The 12,584-nt window shown below is 39.0% G+C and overlaps 1 protein-coding gene across 1 annotated transcript; it reads right to left on the reverse strand.

The window, feature by feature from the left end:
• Positions 1–4,374: 4,374 nt before the first annotated feature.
• LOC137649270 (collagen alpha-1(I) chain-like) lies at positions 4,375–8,222 on the reverse strand. Its single transcript, XM_068382255.1, has 2 exons — positions 7,986–8,222; positions 4,375–4,758 (listed from the first exon to the last, which is right to left on the reverse strand). Exons 1-2 carry the CDS (start codon positions 8,220–8,222, stop codon positions 4,375–4,377), a joined length of 621 nt encoding a protein of 206 aa, XP_068238356.1.
• Positions 8,223–12,584: the final 4,362 nt, after the last annotated feature.

Here is a 12,584-nt window from a genome sequence, read left to right on the forward strand (position 1 = left end):
ATATATATATATACATATATATATATATATATATATATATATATATATATATATATATATATATATACATGTATAGCCAGACACTTGCTCTTCGTTTTTATATATATATATATATATATATATATATATATATATATATATATATATATATATATATATATATATATATATATATATATATAATGTCTAAATCAACTGCATCCTAGTTTGATGGAGTGAGTTTAAGTATTATTATTATTATTATTATCATTATCATTTGCTCAACTACAACCCTAGTTGGAAATGCAGAATGCTATAAGCCCAGGGGCCCCAACAGGGAAAATAGCCCAGTGAGGAAAGGAAACATGGAAAAAAAATATTTTAAGAACAGTAACATTAAAAAAAAATATTTCCTATATAAACTATAAAAACTTTAACATAACAAGACGAAGAGAAATTAGATAGAATAATGTGCCCGATTGTACCCTCAAGCAGGAGAACTCTAACCCAAAAACTTCCATAATATATAAGCTTTAGCGAATGGCTGATTTTAATTTCATTTTTTTTTCTTATTTTTATTTTGTAAAACTGCGAATTGTAGATCTTTTTAAATGAAAAAAAAATAATGTCAATAGAACATGATTGATCACTGTCCTCGTCATCATCTAGTTCATTATCATCATCATCATTACTTATATTGAAAGCATCACACTTTGCTTCGTTTCCTTCTTCATGTGCTAATACACTCGTGAGATCTGTGGAAATGATTTCTCCCTCAAACTATAACAGTTCAAGTTCATTTCTGTCATAATTCATGTGAAAACCAAACTCATGGGAAATGGTAATTTAGGATATCGTTCATGCACCCTACTCCAGATGCACACCTGGTAATTAACTCTCTTCACATGCTGCACAAGAACCCTTTTGCATGGGGGAAACTTTGCAAAGGTCAAAAGAGAATTCTAGACGTATACTCGTAACTATGGTTGATCCACCGAGTTTCTTGGCCTTTATTTCTCGGGCTTCATTAACTTACTTTATTCTGTAACCAAAAACATACAAAAAGACATGTGAATTCTTTAATTCATCTCATAACATTCACGTCATCAAAAGCCCATTGCTTCCCTACTTCAATGGACTTTGAATTTTGGCTCAAGAGTTTGATTGATCGTATCTTTCCCCTCCCTTTGAATGCTGAAGTACATTCTGCACCAGTGAATCCATGAAGACACAAGGGCTGTAATGTGTTCTTGTGAATAATATCTTGCTAACTAATTAAAGTTAGAGATGTTCTCCAATATTTATGATGATAGTGACTGTGAAAGATTTAGCATAATAGAGAAGATTGAAAAAAAAAATATTGTCCTTTGACCTAACTCTCATCGTCTTGATGTGTGGTAGTTTGGTCTGGATGTAATTGATATATATGAAAAGCCTGACATCAGTTTCTTCACGGCTAGAATATGCTTCAGGCAAAGGCTGTTTGAAAGCCTTCCCCTCAGCTACTGTCAGTTTATAAGCTTGACCTCCCTCAGTGAAGATCGTAGGTTTATCAATGATACTTTTTGTCAGATCATCAGAGCCCCAGTGGCGATGTAGTACACTGACGAAAGATTTCTTGTCGTCATCATTTGTGAGAAAAGATTTCCAGTGTATGGGACGGTGAATATTCAGTCCATCAATTATGAACGTTCCCCAAAGCCTCTTTGGTCTCGCTCGGCCGATTTGGGAGAGATGAGTTTGTCAGCTTATGTGCCTGTGATAAATATTGTCTTAGATGCAGTAGGTATATTCTGGAAAATACGTTCTGATATAGTTTACATTATAGGGGTACCTCTTTCATATTAAAGGAAGAATCCCTATCCTAAATTAAAGCACATTTATTTGATGGAGGGAGCTTTCGATTTTCAATATTTTTGATCACTTAATTAATTCCTTGAGCTTTGTTTGTTTTCATAAAGTATCCATCAACTGTTGCTATGGAATATGCAGTTGGAGACAGGGTATAGGACATAAGGTCACTAACGCAAACATATCTTTCTTGTTGCTGTGGTTTTGATAAATATTTTGAAAATGAACCCACTTGTTGACTTGTATTGGATTTCTTTCTTGTTTGTTACAATCCTTTGTGAAACAGTCAGGGACGACATTGTTTTGAACTTTTTTCTCGGCATGGGTTCAAATAAAGGTATATTTTTTTCACAAGGCAGTCGTTTCAGAAGTTTTCTTTCTGTAATTGGCCTTTACTTAATGCGTTTAGCATATCATGCAGTATTTCTTCAGACATTGATGCTCCCAAGGATAACCATGTCAGACATTGCGAGATTTCAAGTTCAAATGGGTTAATAAAATTTTGAAATGCTTTAATTGTTCGTAGCACCTGTTTCACAGGTGTGAAAAGTATCAATGAGTGTGACATGCCTTTTGTATTTTTTTCTGGCTCATTCCATATCACAGGAAAGTTTTTTCATGCAAACATCTAGATCACATGTTGCAATTGTGAAATCTTGTCCTACTTCGGATGATGCTTCTTGGTTGCACCTCAAACATTCTTGAAATGTTTTGAGGTCCGAAATTGCTACATTAACCATTGTTTGATTCCCAATAGTTGTGGTACAGTTTGGAATATTGCCAGTACTAGACAGAGATCCTCATATAGCAGGAATAAATCTATCCTCAAAGGGCATATGACGGATCTTGTAAATCTATAGATTTGATGCAATTTTCAGCACAGTTTGAGGGCTCCATAAGAGTTGGTTCTGACCGTTTTCTCTGGTAGTATGGTGCAAACTCTTAAACTAGACTTTTGAATCATCTTTGGTTTTTCTTCAGTTGGGTATCAGAGGACCTAGCATTGTTATGAGATATCAAAGAAGATCTAGGACTGTTAAGAGCTATTGGAAGATCTAGCACTGCTTCGATACATTAAGATGAACTATGGCTGCTATCCACTTTAAGAGGACCAATTACTGTTTAGACACATTAAGTAGACATAGCAAAGTTATGACGCATTAGGAGGACCTAACACTGATTTTGAGTCATCAAAAGAACTTAGCCCTGTTTCGATACAAGACCTAGTATGGCTTTCCCATTTCAAGAGGAGCTAGTGTTGCTTTTCCATTTTAAGAGGACCTAGAGCAGTTTCTACACATTAAGAGGACCGAGCACAGTTTTGAAACATCAGGAGGATCTAGCAATGTTTTGATAAATTAAGAGAACCTAATACTGCTTAGCCATTTTAAACGGACCTAGCACTGCTTTTACACATTAAAAGGACCTAACACTGTTTTGACACATCAAGACGAGCTAACACTGTTTTGACACATTGAACGAACTTAGCACAGTTCTGAATCATTAAGAAGACCTTTCACTGCTTTGGTACAATAAAAAACCTAGCACTATTTTGACACATTAAGAACCCTTAGTAATGCTTTGACATTGAAAGACATAACACTACTTTAGCACACTACGAGGACAAAGCACACCTTTGACACATTAAAAGGAGCTAGGCTGTTTTGTTTTGTCACATGAGACCCATGCACTTTTAGGCATATCAGGAGGACCCTGCATTGCTTTGACACATTTAAGAGGACTTAACATTTATGGCACATTAACAAGATCTAGTCTTATTTGCACAAATTAAGGTGAGGTAGCACTGTTTTGATACATAAAAGAAGCCTTTGCACTCTTTTGACACATTCAGAGATACTTCCACTGTTTGGCATTTCAAGTCCGTAGCTAAGACTACAGCACTCCCTAAATTTGTTATTCTTGGTTGATGACAACCGTGTATAACAAACGGCAGATCAAAGGACCCACTATACAAATAGGTAGACAAAAATTTCAATATTCTCTCTCTCTCTCTCTCTCTCTCTCTCTCTCTCGTTAGCCTGGCGAGGGTCCCCACTTCCCGCTAGCCTGGCAGGGCTCTCCCCTTCCCACTGGGCTGGAGGGACCGTACTGCCACTCCTGCTGGGCAAGTGGGGCTTTCCCCCGTTCCCACTGGTACAACAGGGCTACCCCGTTCCCGCCGGGACAGCGGGGCTCCTCTGTTCTGGCTGGCACAGCGGGGCTCCCCTGTTCCTGCTGGCATGGCGGGGCTCCCCCGTTCCCGCTGGAACAGCAGGGCTCCCCCATTCTCGCTGACACGGCGGGGCTCCCCCATTCCCGCTGGCACAGTGGGGCTTCCCCCATTCCCGCTGGCACGGTGGGGACTCCCCCGTTCCCACTGGACGGCAGGGCTTCCCTGTTCCCACTGGAATGGCAAGGCTCTTACGTTCCCGCTGGTACGGCTGGGCTCTCCCGTTCCAGCTGGAATGGTGGGGCTCCCCCATTCCCGCTGGAATGGAGGGGCTTCCTCGTTCCCACTGACACAGCGGGGCTCCCCAGTTTCCACTAGCATGGTGGGGTTGCTCCATTCCCGCTTGCACAGCGGCGCTCCCCCTTTTCAACCGGCATGGCGAGGCTTCCGCATTCCTGCTGGCACTGAGCGACTCCCTCGTTCCCGCTGGCACGGCAGGGTTCCAGCATTCTCCCTGGCACGGCGTAGCTCTCCCATTCCCGCTGGAACGGCGGGGCTCCCCCGTTTCCGCTGGCCTGGCATGGCTCTCCCATTCCCACTGGCCCGGCGCGGCTTCCCCCGTTCCCACTGGAACGGCGCATCTCCCCCGTTCCCGCTGCCACAGCAGGGGCTCCCTCAATCCCGTTGACACGGGGATCTCCCTGCCATGGCGAAGGTCTGCACTCTACTAATTGCCTCTCTAATTTATGGATGAAATCCTGTGCAAAAACTTTCCACAAGATTCATCATTTGATAAGACTTCAAAAAATGCTAATCATAAACGCCTAAAACTGTCTTACAAACACTGTGCCACTAACCTTTATCTTACATGCACTTTTATTATTCTTGGAAGTTATTGCTCTTGGAAGTTATTGTTCTTCCTTTCAAAGACCTGTTTGAAACTGGCTATCAAGTTATTTCGATATTTTCCTTTACTTTTCTTCATAATAATTAATCGTTATTATAACTGTCATTATTATTATTTCTAGCTAAGCTACAAGCCTACTTGGAATAGCAGGATGTTGTAAGCCCATGGGCTCCGACAGGAAAAAAATAGCCCAGTGAGGAAAGGAAATAAGGAGATAAATAAACTACAAGAGCGGTAATGAACAACTAAAATAAAATTTTCTATCTACAGAAACAAAATTACAACAGATCTGTCATATATAAATTATAAAAAGAGACATATATCAGCCTGTACAAAATAAAACCATTTGCTGTTATATAAAATAACCTATCAAATATTCCCGTAAATAAGGAGGAGATTCACAACTACAACTAATACTACTACTATTAATATCAATAACATCAATAAAACTCAATCTAGTTCCCATAACAAATAGTAAAAACAAAGGAAGTTCACGACGGCACATAAATAACAAGCTTCTCTATATAATAAAAAACTCTGAAACATAGCTCGCATTTTAAAGAACGAAAGTGGTAAACGTGCTCACCAGAGTATTCATTGCCAGGTTTACTGGAAAATAACACACATAGGGAGGTAATATTAGAGGGAAAGAAATTTATAACATCACTGTATCCTTAGATGAGGGGAGAGTTACGGCGGTAGGGCAATTTTCTGGAAAGATGGGAATCAATTTTTGTTAAGATCTGCGCTTTTGCTTATTTCCTGTATACCGGAAATTGATATTACTTTTTAATTAATAACTGTGATGATATGGATGAACGATGCATACTTACTTATTGATATTGACATGTATATTGAGCGATATATCTAAAACGATAAATGATATATATATATATATATATATATATATATATATATATATATATATATATAGGGAGCTAGATTAATCAATAAATATGTTGACAAATAAACAGATAGGTAGATAAATAAATAGATAGATATGTTGATAAAGAGATAGATAAGGAGATCGATATGCTGATCAATAGACAGAGAGGGACATCGATATCTTGATAAATAGATAGATAAATACATATGTAGATATATAAATATGTTGATAAATAGACAGATAGGGAGATACACTTCTATATATATATATTTCTAGTGCATTTAGATCCAGGGATTGTTCGCATTTATCTTTCAGAGCAATATTAAAAACTGATTTTTATATTTTTATGTTCAAGTTGAATTTTGGTCTTTTCTAACTTTAAGAGCACATAAGGATAGAAAGAAAAAAAATCCAATCAAATGAAAAACAGGATAAGTTATTGTTTAGTCAACTATATTATTATTATTATTATTATTATTATTATAATTATTATTATTATTATCATTTATTATTGTTATTATTGTTACTATTGTTGTTTTTGTTGTTGTTGTTGTTGTTACAAGCTACGCTACAATCATAGTTGGAAAAGCTAGATGCTATAGGCCCAAGGACTCTAACATAGGAGAAATAGCCTAGTGAGGAGAAAAACAAGGAAATAAATAAACTACAAGAGAAGAATAAACAACTAAAATATTCCAAGAACAAATAACAACATTAAATTAAATCCCGGACACATGAACTATAAAAACTTACAAAATCAAGAGAAAGACAAATAAGATAGAACAGCGTGCCCAAGTGTACCCTCAAGCAAGAGAACTTTAATGTAAGACAGTGGAAGGTCATGGTGCAGAGGCCATGGCACTACCCACACCTAGAAGAGCTGTTTACATAGCTAAAGAGTCCCTTCTACCCTTACCAAGAGGTTTGTAGTCACTGAACAATTACATTGCAGTAGTTAACTTCTTGAGTGAAAGAGAATTGTTTGGTAATCTCAGTGTTATCAAGTGTATAAGGACAGAGGAGAATGTGGTAATAATAGGTGAGACCGGTGTATGTGTAAACATATACAAAATGACCGTAACCAGAGAGAGAGAGAGAGAGAGAGAGAGAGAGAGAGAGAGAGAGAGAGAGAGAGAGAGAGAGAGAGAGAAGACAATGGGTTGACGAGCTAAGAAAATTTGAAGGTATAGACTGGCATAGAAAGACCATACACACAGACGCGAGTAACCTGGCCAGTAAATTAAAGCTCTTTGTTTCCAAGATGATCCTGGAAAGGTCTCTTGATAAATTGGTGCAGGACATGTGTGGCTTTACAAAGGATATATTCATCTTTAATATGAGGTCTTGTTACCTCTCTGTCCTTTCCCTAAAACTCAGTAATAAATAATTTCTCACTTGACTTCATATTTTGATGTTCGTCAGTAAAAAAAAATAAGTTTTCTTTACAACTACTATCAGAGTTAATTTTCCATTTCGCATGAAATAAAAAACATGGCTTGAATTGTATTTTCAAATATATTCGCATCAATTTCCCCCTTAACTTTCTCTTGCCTGAAAAAGGACTGGTTGCGCATCAAATCCTTCAAAGATTTCCAGCAATTACTCCGAGGTAAAAATTCCACGAGATACAAAGATGCAGAGGAGTGGCATTCGTCCGTTGTCTAGAGAGAGAGAGAGAGAGAGAGAGAGAGAGAGAGAGAGAGAGAGAGAGAGAGAGAGAGAGAGAGAGAGCAGCAGCAAAAAGTTTCTCTTCTCATTTCAGCCAAATGCTTTAAAGTTGAAATGAGAAATTTCTCTCTTCATATTTGCCTTCAAAACTGCAAGTGATAATTCTGGAACTGCCTCATAAAACAAGGATAATTCATTTTATACTATATATATATATGTATATATCTTTATATATAATACATATACATATATATATATATATATATATATATATATATATATATATATATATATATATATATATATATATTATATATATATTGTGATAAAAAAAACTTAATTACGAAGTAAATCTCAAAATGCATTAAATTTTTTCAACAAATTTCTATAACTCTTGTTATTAAATAAGGCAATTTCATAAAATTCACCCCTATAAGACATCTAATTTCTACACAAGTTGTTATATATAAATATTTCACCTTGTGTACCTGTACCATTTCACTACATACTCATCTCATTCCCACTACGACTCCCTCGTTCCCGCTGGAACGGCAGGGATCCCCCGTTCCTGCAGGTATGGCAGGGCTCCCCCGTCCCCTCTGGAACGGCAGGGCTCGCCCATTCCTGCTGGCCTGGTACCCGCTAGAACGTCGCAGTTCCCTCTTTCCCGCTGGCACGGCAGGGTTCCAACATTCCCTCTGGCACGGCGGAGCTCTCCCATTTCCGCTGGCACAGCAGGGCTCTCCCGTTTCCGCTGGCATGGCGGGGCTCTCCGTTCCCGCTGGGCCGGCACAGCTCCCCCGTTCCCGCTGGAACGGCGCGTCTCCCCGTTCCCGCTTCCACGGTGGGGGTTACGCCATTCCTATTGGCACAACGGGTCTCACTGCCTTGGGGAAGGTCTGTGCTCTACTGAGTGCCCTTCTAATTTATGGATGAAATCCTGTGCAAAAACTTTCCACAAGATTCATCATTTAATAAGACTTTAAAGAATGCTGATCATAAACGTCTGGGACTGTCTTATATACACTTTGCCACTATCCTTTATCTTACATGCACTCTTATTGTTCTTTGAAGTTATCATTCTTCCTTTCAAAGACCTGTTTCAAACTGGCTATAGAGTTATTTCTATATTTTTCTTTACTTTTCTTCATAAAAGTTGATCGTAATTATAATTGTCATTTTATAAACTAGTGTGACGGTGCTGGGAGAAGGTTGTGAACTCAAAGTCAGGATGCAATCAACTGAGTTAATTTATTATGGAACACTCTCCTTTATATACAAAACCTCAAGGCAACAGGAAATTACATGTTCGAGAAAATGACAATGTTACATAGGCGACACACAGACATGTTTATTCTGGTTCTTTTTAGTGCGAGGGAAGAGCGAAGATACAAGCATAATATATACAAAAGGAATTATGTAAAATTTTCTGACAAACGGTTGGTACATGGCTCCCCCCCTAAAAATGACATACTGTACATGTTAAATAGGGCACCTTGCTCTAGAGAGGCGAACTGTAGGCGGGTCATCTGGCAGAATATAAGCAGGTTTTAGATGATCAATGGAGACCCAGTCTTCTTTGCCACGAATGTTTAGTAGGAATGCTTTCGGACTGCGTCGGATCACAAGGAAAGGGCCCGTGTAAGGGGGCGTTAGCGGTGGCTTGGTAGTGTCGTTGCGCAGGAAGACGTGCGTTGCAGAGTGCAAGTCTTTTGGTATGTGATGCTTCGCTGGGGGCTTGTAAGTCTGGCGGGATGGAGTAAATTTTCCCACGACGTGACGTATGCACTGGAGATCGTCGGAGGAGGTTGTAGAAGGAAAAAATTCGGCAGGGGCGACCAACGGGTCGCCATACACCATTTCAGCTGCCGAGACGTCGAGGGCGTCTTTAGGAGTGGTCCTTAGTCCCAGGAGGATCCAGGGAAGCTGAGTAAACCAGTTGCAATCCTTGCAGCGGGACATCAAAGCTGCTTTGAGGGTGCGATGAAAACGTTCAACCATTCCATTGGCGGCGGGGTTGTAGGCCGTTGTCTGATGTAGGGTGATGCCCAGGAGATTCGCTAATGATGTCCACAATTGAGAGGTGAAAGTGGTTCCCCTGTCAGAAGTAATATGCTCGGGGATACCAAATCTTGCAATCAATCCAAAGAGTAAGGCAGATGTACATGAGGCAGACGTTGCAGTTTCCATGGGAATGGCTTCAGGCCAACGGGTGGAGCGGTGGATGACGGTAAACAGGTAACGATGTCCTTGTGATGTGGGTAGGGGGCCTACAACGTCAACGTGAATGTGTGCGAAACGACGCTGAGGTTGAGGAAAGGTGCCCACTCCTGAATCCATGTGTCGATGTACTTTGGAAGTTTGGCAAGAAGTACAGGCGCGGACCCAATCCTTAGCATCCTTAGAAATGCCGTGCCAAATGAACTTTGCCTTCAGCAGCTGTACAGTAGAACGGCACGAGGGATGTGAAAGGCCGTGAATGAAATCAAACACCTGTCGGCGTATGGGAGCAGAAATCCAAGGTCGCGGTCTGCCAGTACTGACGTCACAGAGGAGGGTGGTGTTGGAGTCTTCGAGGGGGAAGTCTTCCCAACTGAGGGACGTGCAGGATGTCCTACATGCTTGATATTCTAGATCCTGTCGTTGGGCTTCAGCCAGGGCGTTGTAATCCAATCCCAGTTGAACGGCAGCCAACGTGTTTCTTGACAGGGCATCGGCAACGGGATTCATTTTCCCAGGGACGTATTGAAGGGTGCAATTGTATTCAGCCACGGCGGAGAGATGTCGGCGTTGCTGGGCAGACCAGGCATCAGACTGTCGAGTAAAGGCATGCACCAGAGGCATGTGGTCTGTGCGAATGACGAAGGGCGTACCTTCTAAGAAATGGCGAAAGTGACGGACAGCCAAGTGCACCGCTAGCAATTCTCGATCGAAGGTAGAATAACCCAATTCTGCCTTGGAAAGTTTTCTGCTGAAGAAGGCCAATGGGCGGGGCGAGCCGTTGACCACCTGCTCGAGTACTGCACCAATAGCGACGTCGCTGGCATCGGTGGAGAGAAGAGAGGGGAATGTGGGATAGGAAAAGTGAGAGCCGCAGCAGTTGATAGGGCCTTCTTTGCATTGCAGAAGGCTGCTTCTTGAAGGGGACCCCACTTCAGGTCCTTTGGCTTGCCCTAGAGGGAGGCGTAGAGGGGAGCAAGAGTGGCGGCAATGGCTGGCAGAACAATGATAATAGTTGATCATGCTTATTCTGGTTCTTTTTAGTGCGAGGGAAGAGCGAAGATACAAGCATAAAATATACAAAAGGAATTATGTACAATTGTGTGACACACGGTTGGTACACTAGCTAAGCTACAAGCCGACTTGGAAAAGCAGGATGGGCTCCGACAGGAAAGATTAGCCCAGTGAGGAAAGGAAATAAAGAGATAAACTACAAAAGCGGTAATGAACATCTAAAATAAAATATTCTATGTACAGTAACATAATTAAAACAGATCTGTCATATATAAACTATAAAAAGAGACTTATATCAGACTGTTCAAAATAAAAACATTTGCTGCTATTCAGAATAACCTATCAAATACTGCTGTAAATACGTAGGAGATTCTTTACTACTACTACTACTACTACTACTACTACTACTACTACTACTACTACTACTACTACTACTACTACTACAATCAATAACAACGATAAAACTCAATCTAGTTCCCATAACAAATAGTAAAAACAAAGGAGGTTCACAACGGCACATAAATAACAAGCTGCTCTATATAATAAAAAAGTCTGAAACATAGCTCGCATTTTAAAGAACGAAAGTAGTGAACGTGCTCACCAGAGTATTCATTGCCAGGTTTACTGGAAAATGAGACACATAGGGAGGTAATATTTGATGGAGAGAAATTCATTTTATCTCTGTATCCTTAGATGGGAGGGAGGTTACGGCCGTATGGCAATTTTCGGGAGAGATGGGAGTAAATCTTTTTCAAGGGCCACGTGTTTGCTTATTTCTTGTGTAAAAAAAAAGATTATTTCTTTTTAATACCTGCTATGATATGGACGAACCATGCTGATACACATGCGTACTTACGATAAATAAAGATTATATATATATATATATATATATATATATATATATATATATATATATATATATATATATATATATATATAGCTAGATACATACAAACATACATATGTTGACAAACAAACAGATGGGGATCTAGATGGATCAATAGATAGGTATGTTGACGAATAAACAGATAAGTAGATAAACTAATAAATAGATTATGTTGATAGACAGATAAGGAGATCGATATGTTGATAATTAGACATATAAAGAGATAGCTATGTGTATAAATAGACACCCAGATAGATCAATATGTTGATAAACAGAAAGATAGGGAGATCGATATGTTGATGAATAGACAGATATATAAGGTATATAGATAGGTAAATATGTTGATAAATAGACAAATACCGAGATACACTTCTATATAGATATATTTCTAGCGCATTTAGAACCAGTGAGTCTTCGCATTTATCTTTCAGAGCAATATTAAAAACTAATTTTTATATTTTCATGTTCAAGTTGAATTTTGGTCTTTTATATCATCAAGACCACATAAGGATAGAAAAAAATCCAATCAAATGAAAAAAGGATCAAGTTATTGTTTAAACAACTATATTATTATTATTATTATTATTATTATTATTATTATTATTATTATTATTATTATTATTATTGTTGTTGTTATTATTATTATTATTATTGTTGTTATTGTTGTTGTTGCTGTTATTGTTTTTGTTGTTACAAGCTAAGCTAAAATCATTGTGGGAAAAGTTAGATGCTATAAGCCCAAGGACTCTAACATAAGAGAAATAGCCTAGTGAGGAGAGGAAACAAGGAAATAAATAAACCACAAGAGAGGAATAAACAACTAAAATAATTAAATCATTCACACATGAACTATAAAAACTTGAAAAAACAAGAGGAAGACAAATAAGATAGAACAGCGTGCTCAAGCAAGAGAACTTTAATGTAAGACCGTGGAAGGTCATGGTGCAGAGGCTATGGCACTACCCACACCTAGAAGAGCTGTTTACCATCTAAAGAGTCCCTT

Source organism: Palaemon carinicauda, chromosome 11 (assembly GCF_036898095.1).
Source record: "Palaemon carinicauda isolate YSFRI2023 chromosome 11, ASM3689809v2, whole genome shotgun sequence".
Taxonomy (NCBI): Eukaryota; Metazoa; Arthropoda; class Malacostraca; order Decapoda; family Palaemonidae; genus Palaemon; species Palaemon carinicauda.

Coding starts and splice junctions, on each gene's coding strand:
- LOC137649270 (XM_068382255.1), bottom strand. CDS start 8,222: ATGCCAGCGGAAACGGGAGAGCCCTGCTGTGCCAGCGGAAATGGGAGA. Junction 4,759..7,985: donor GCGGGAACGAGGGAGTCGTA/GTGGGAATGAGA, acceptor GTTTTTGCACAG/GATTTCATCCATAAATTAGA.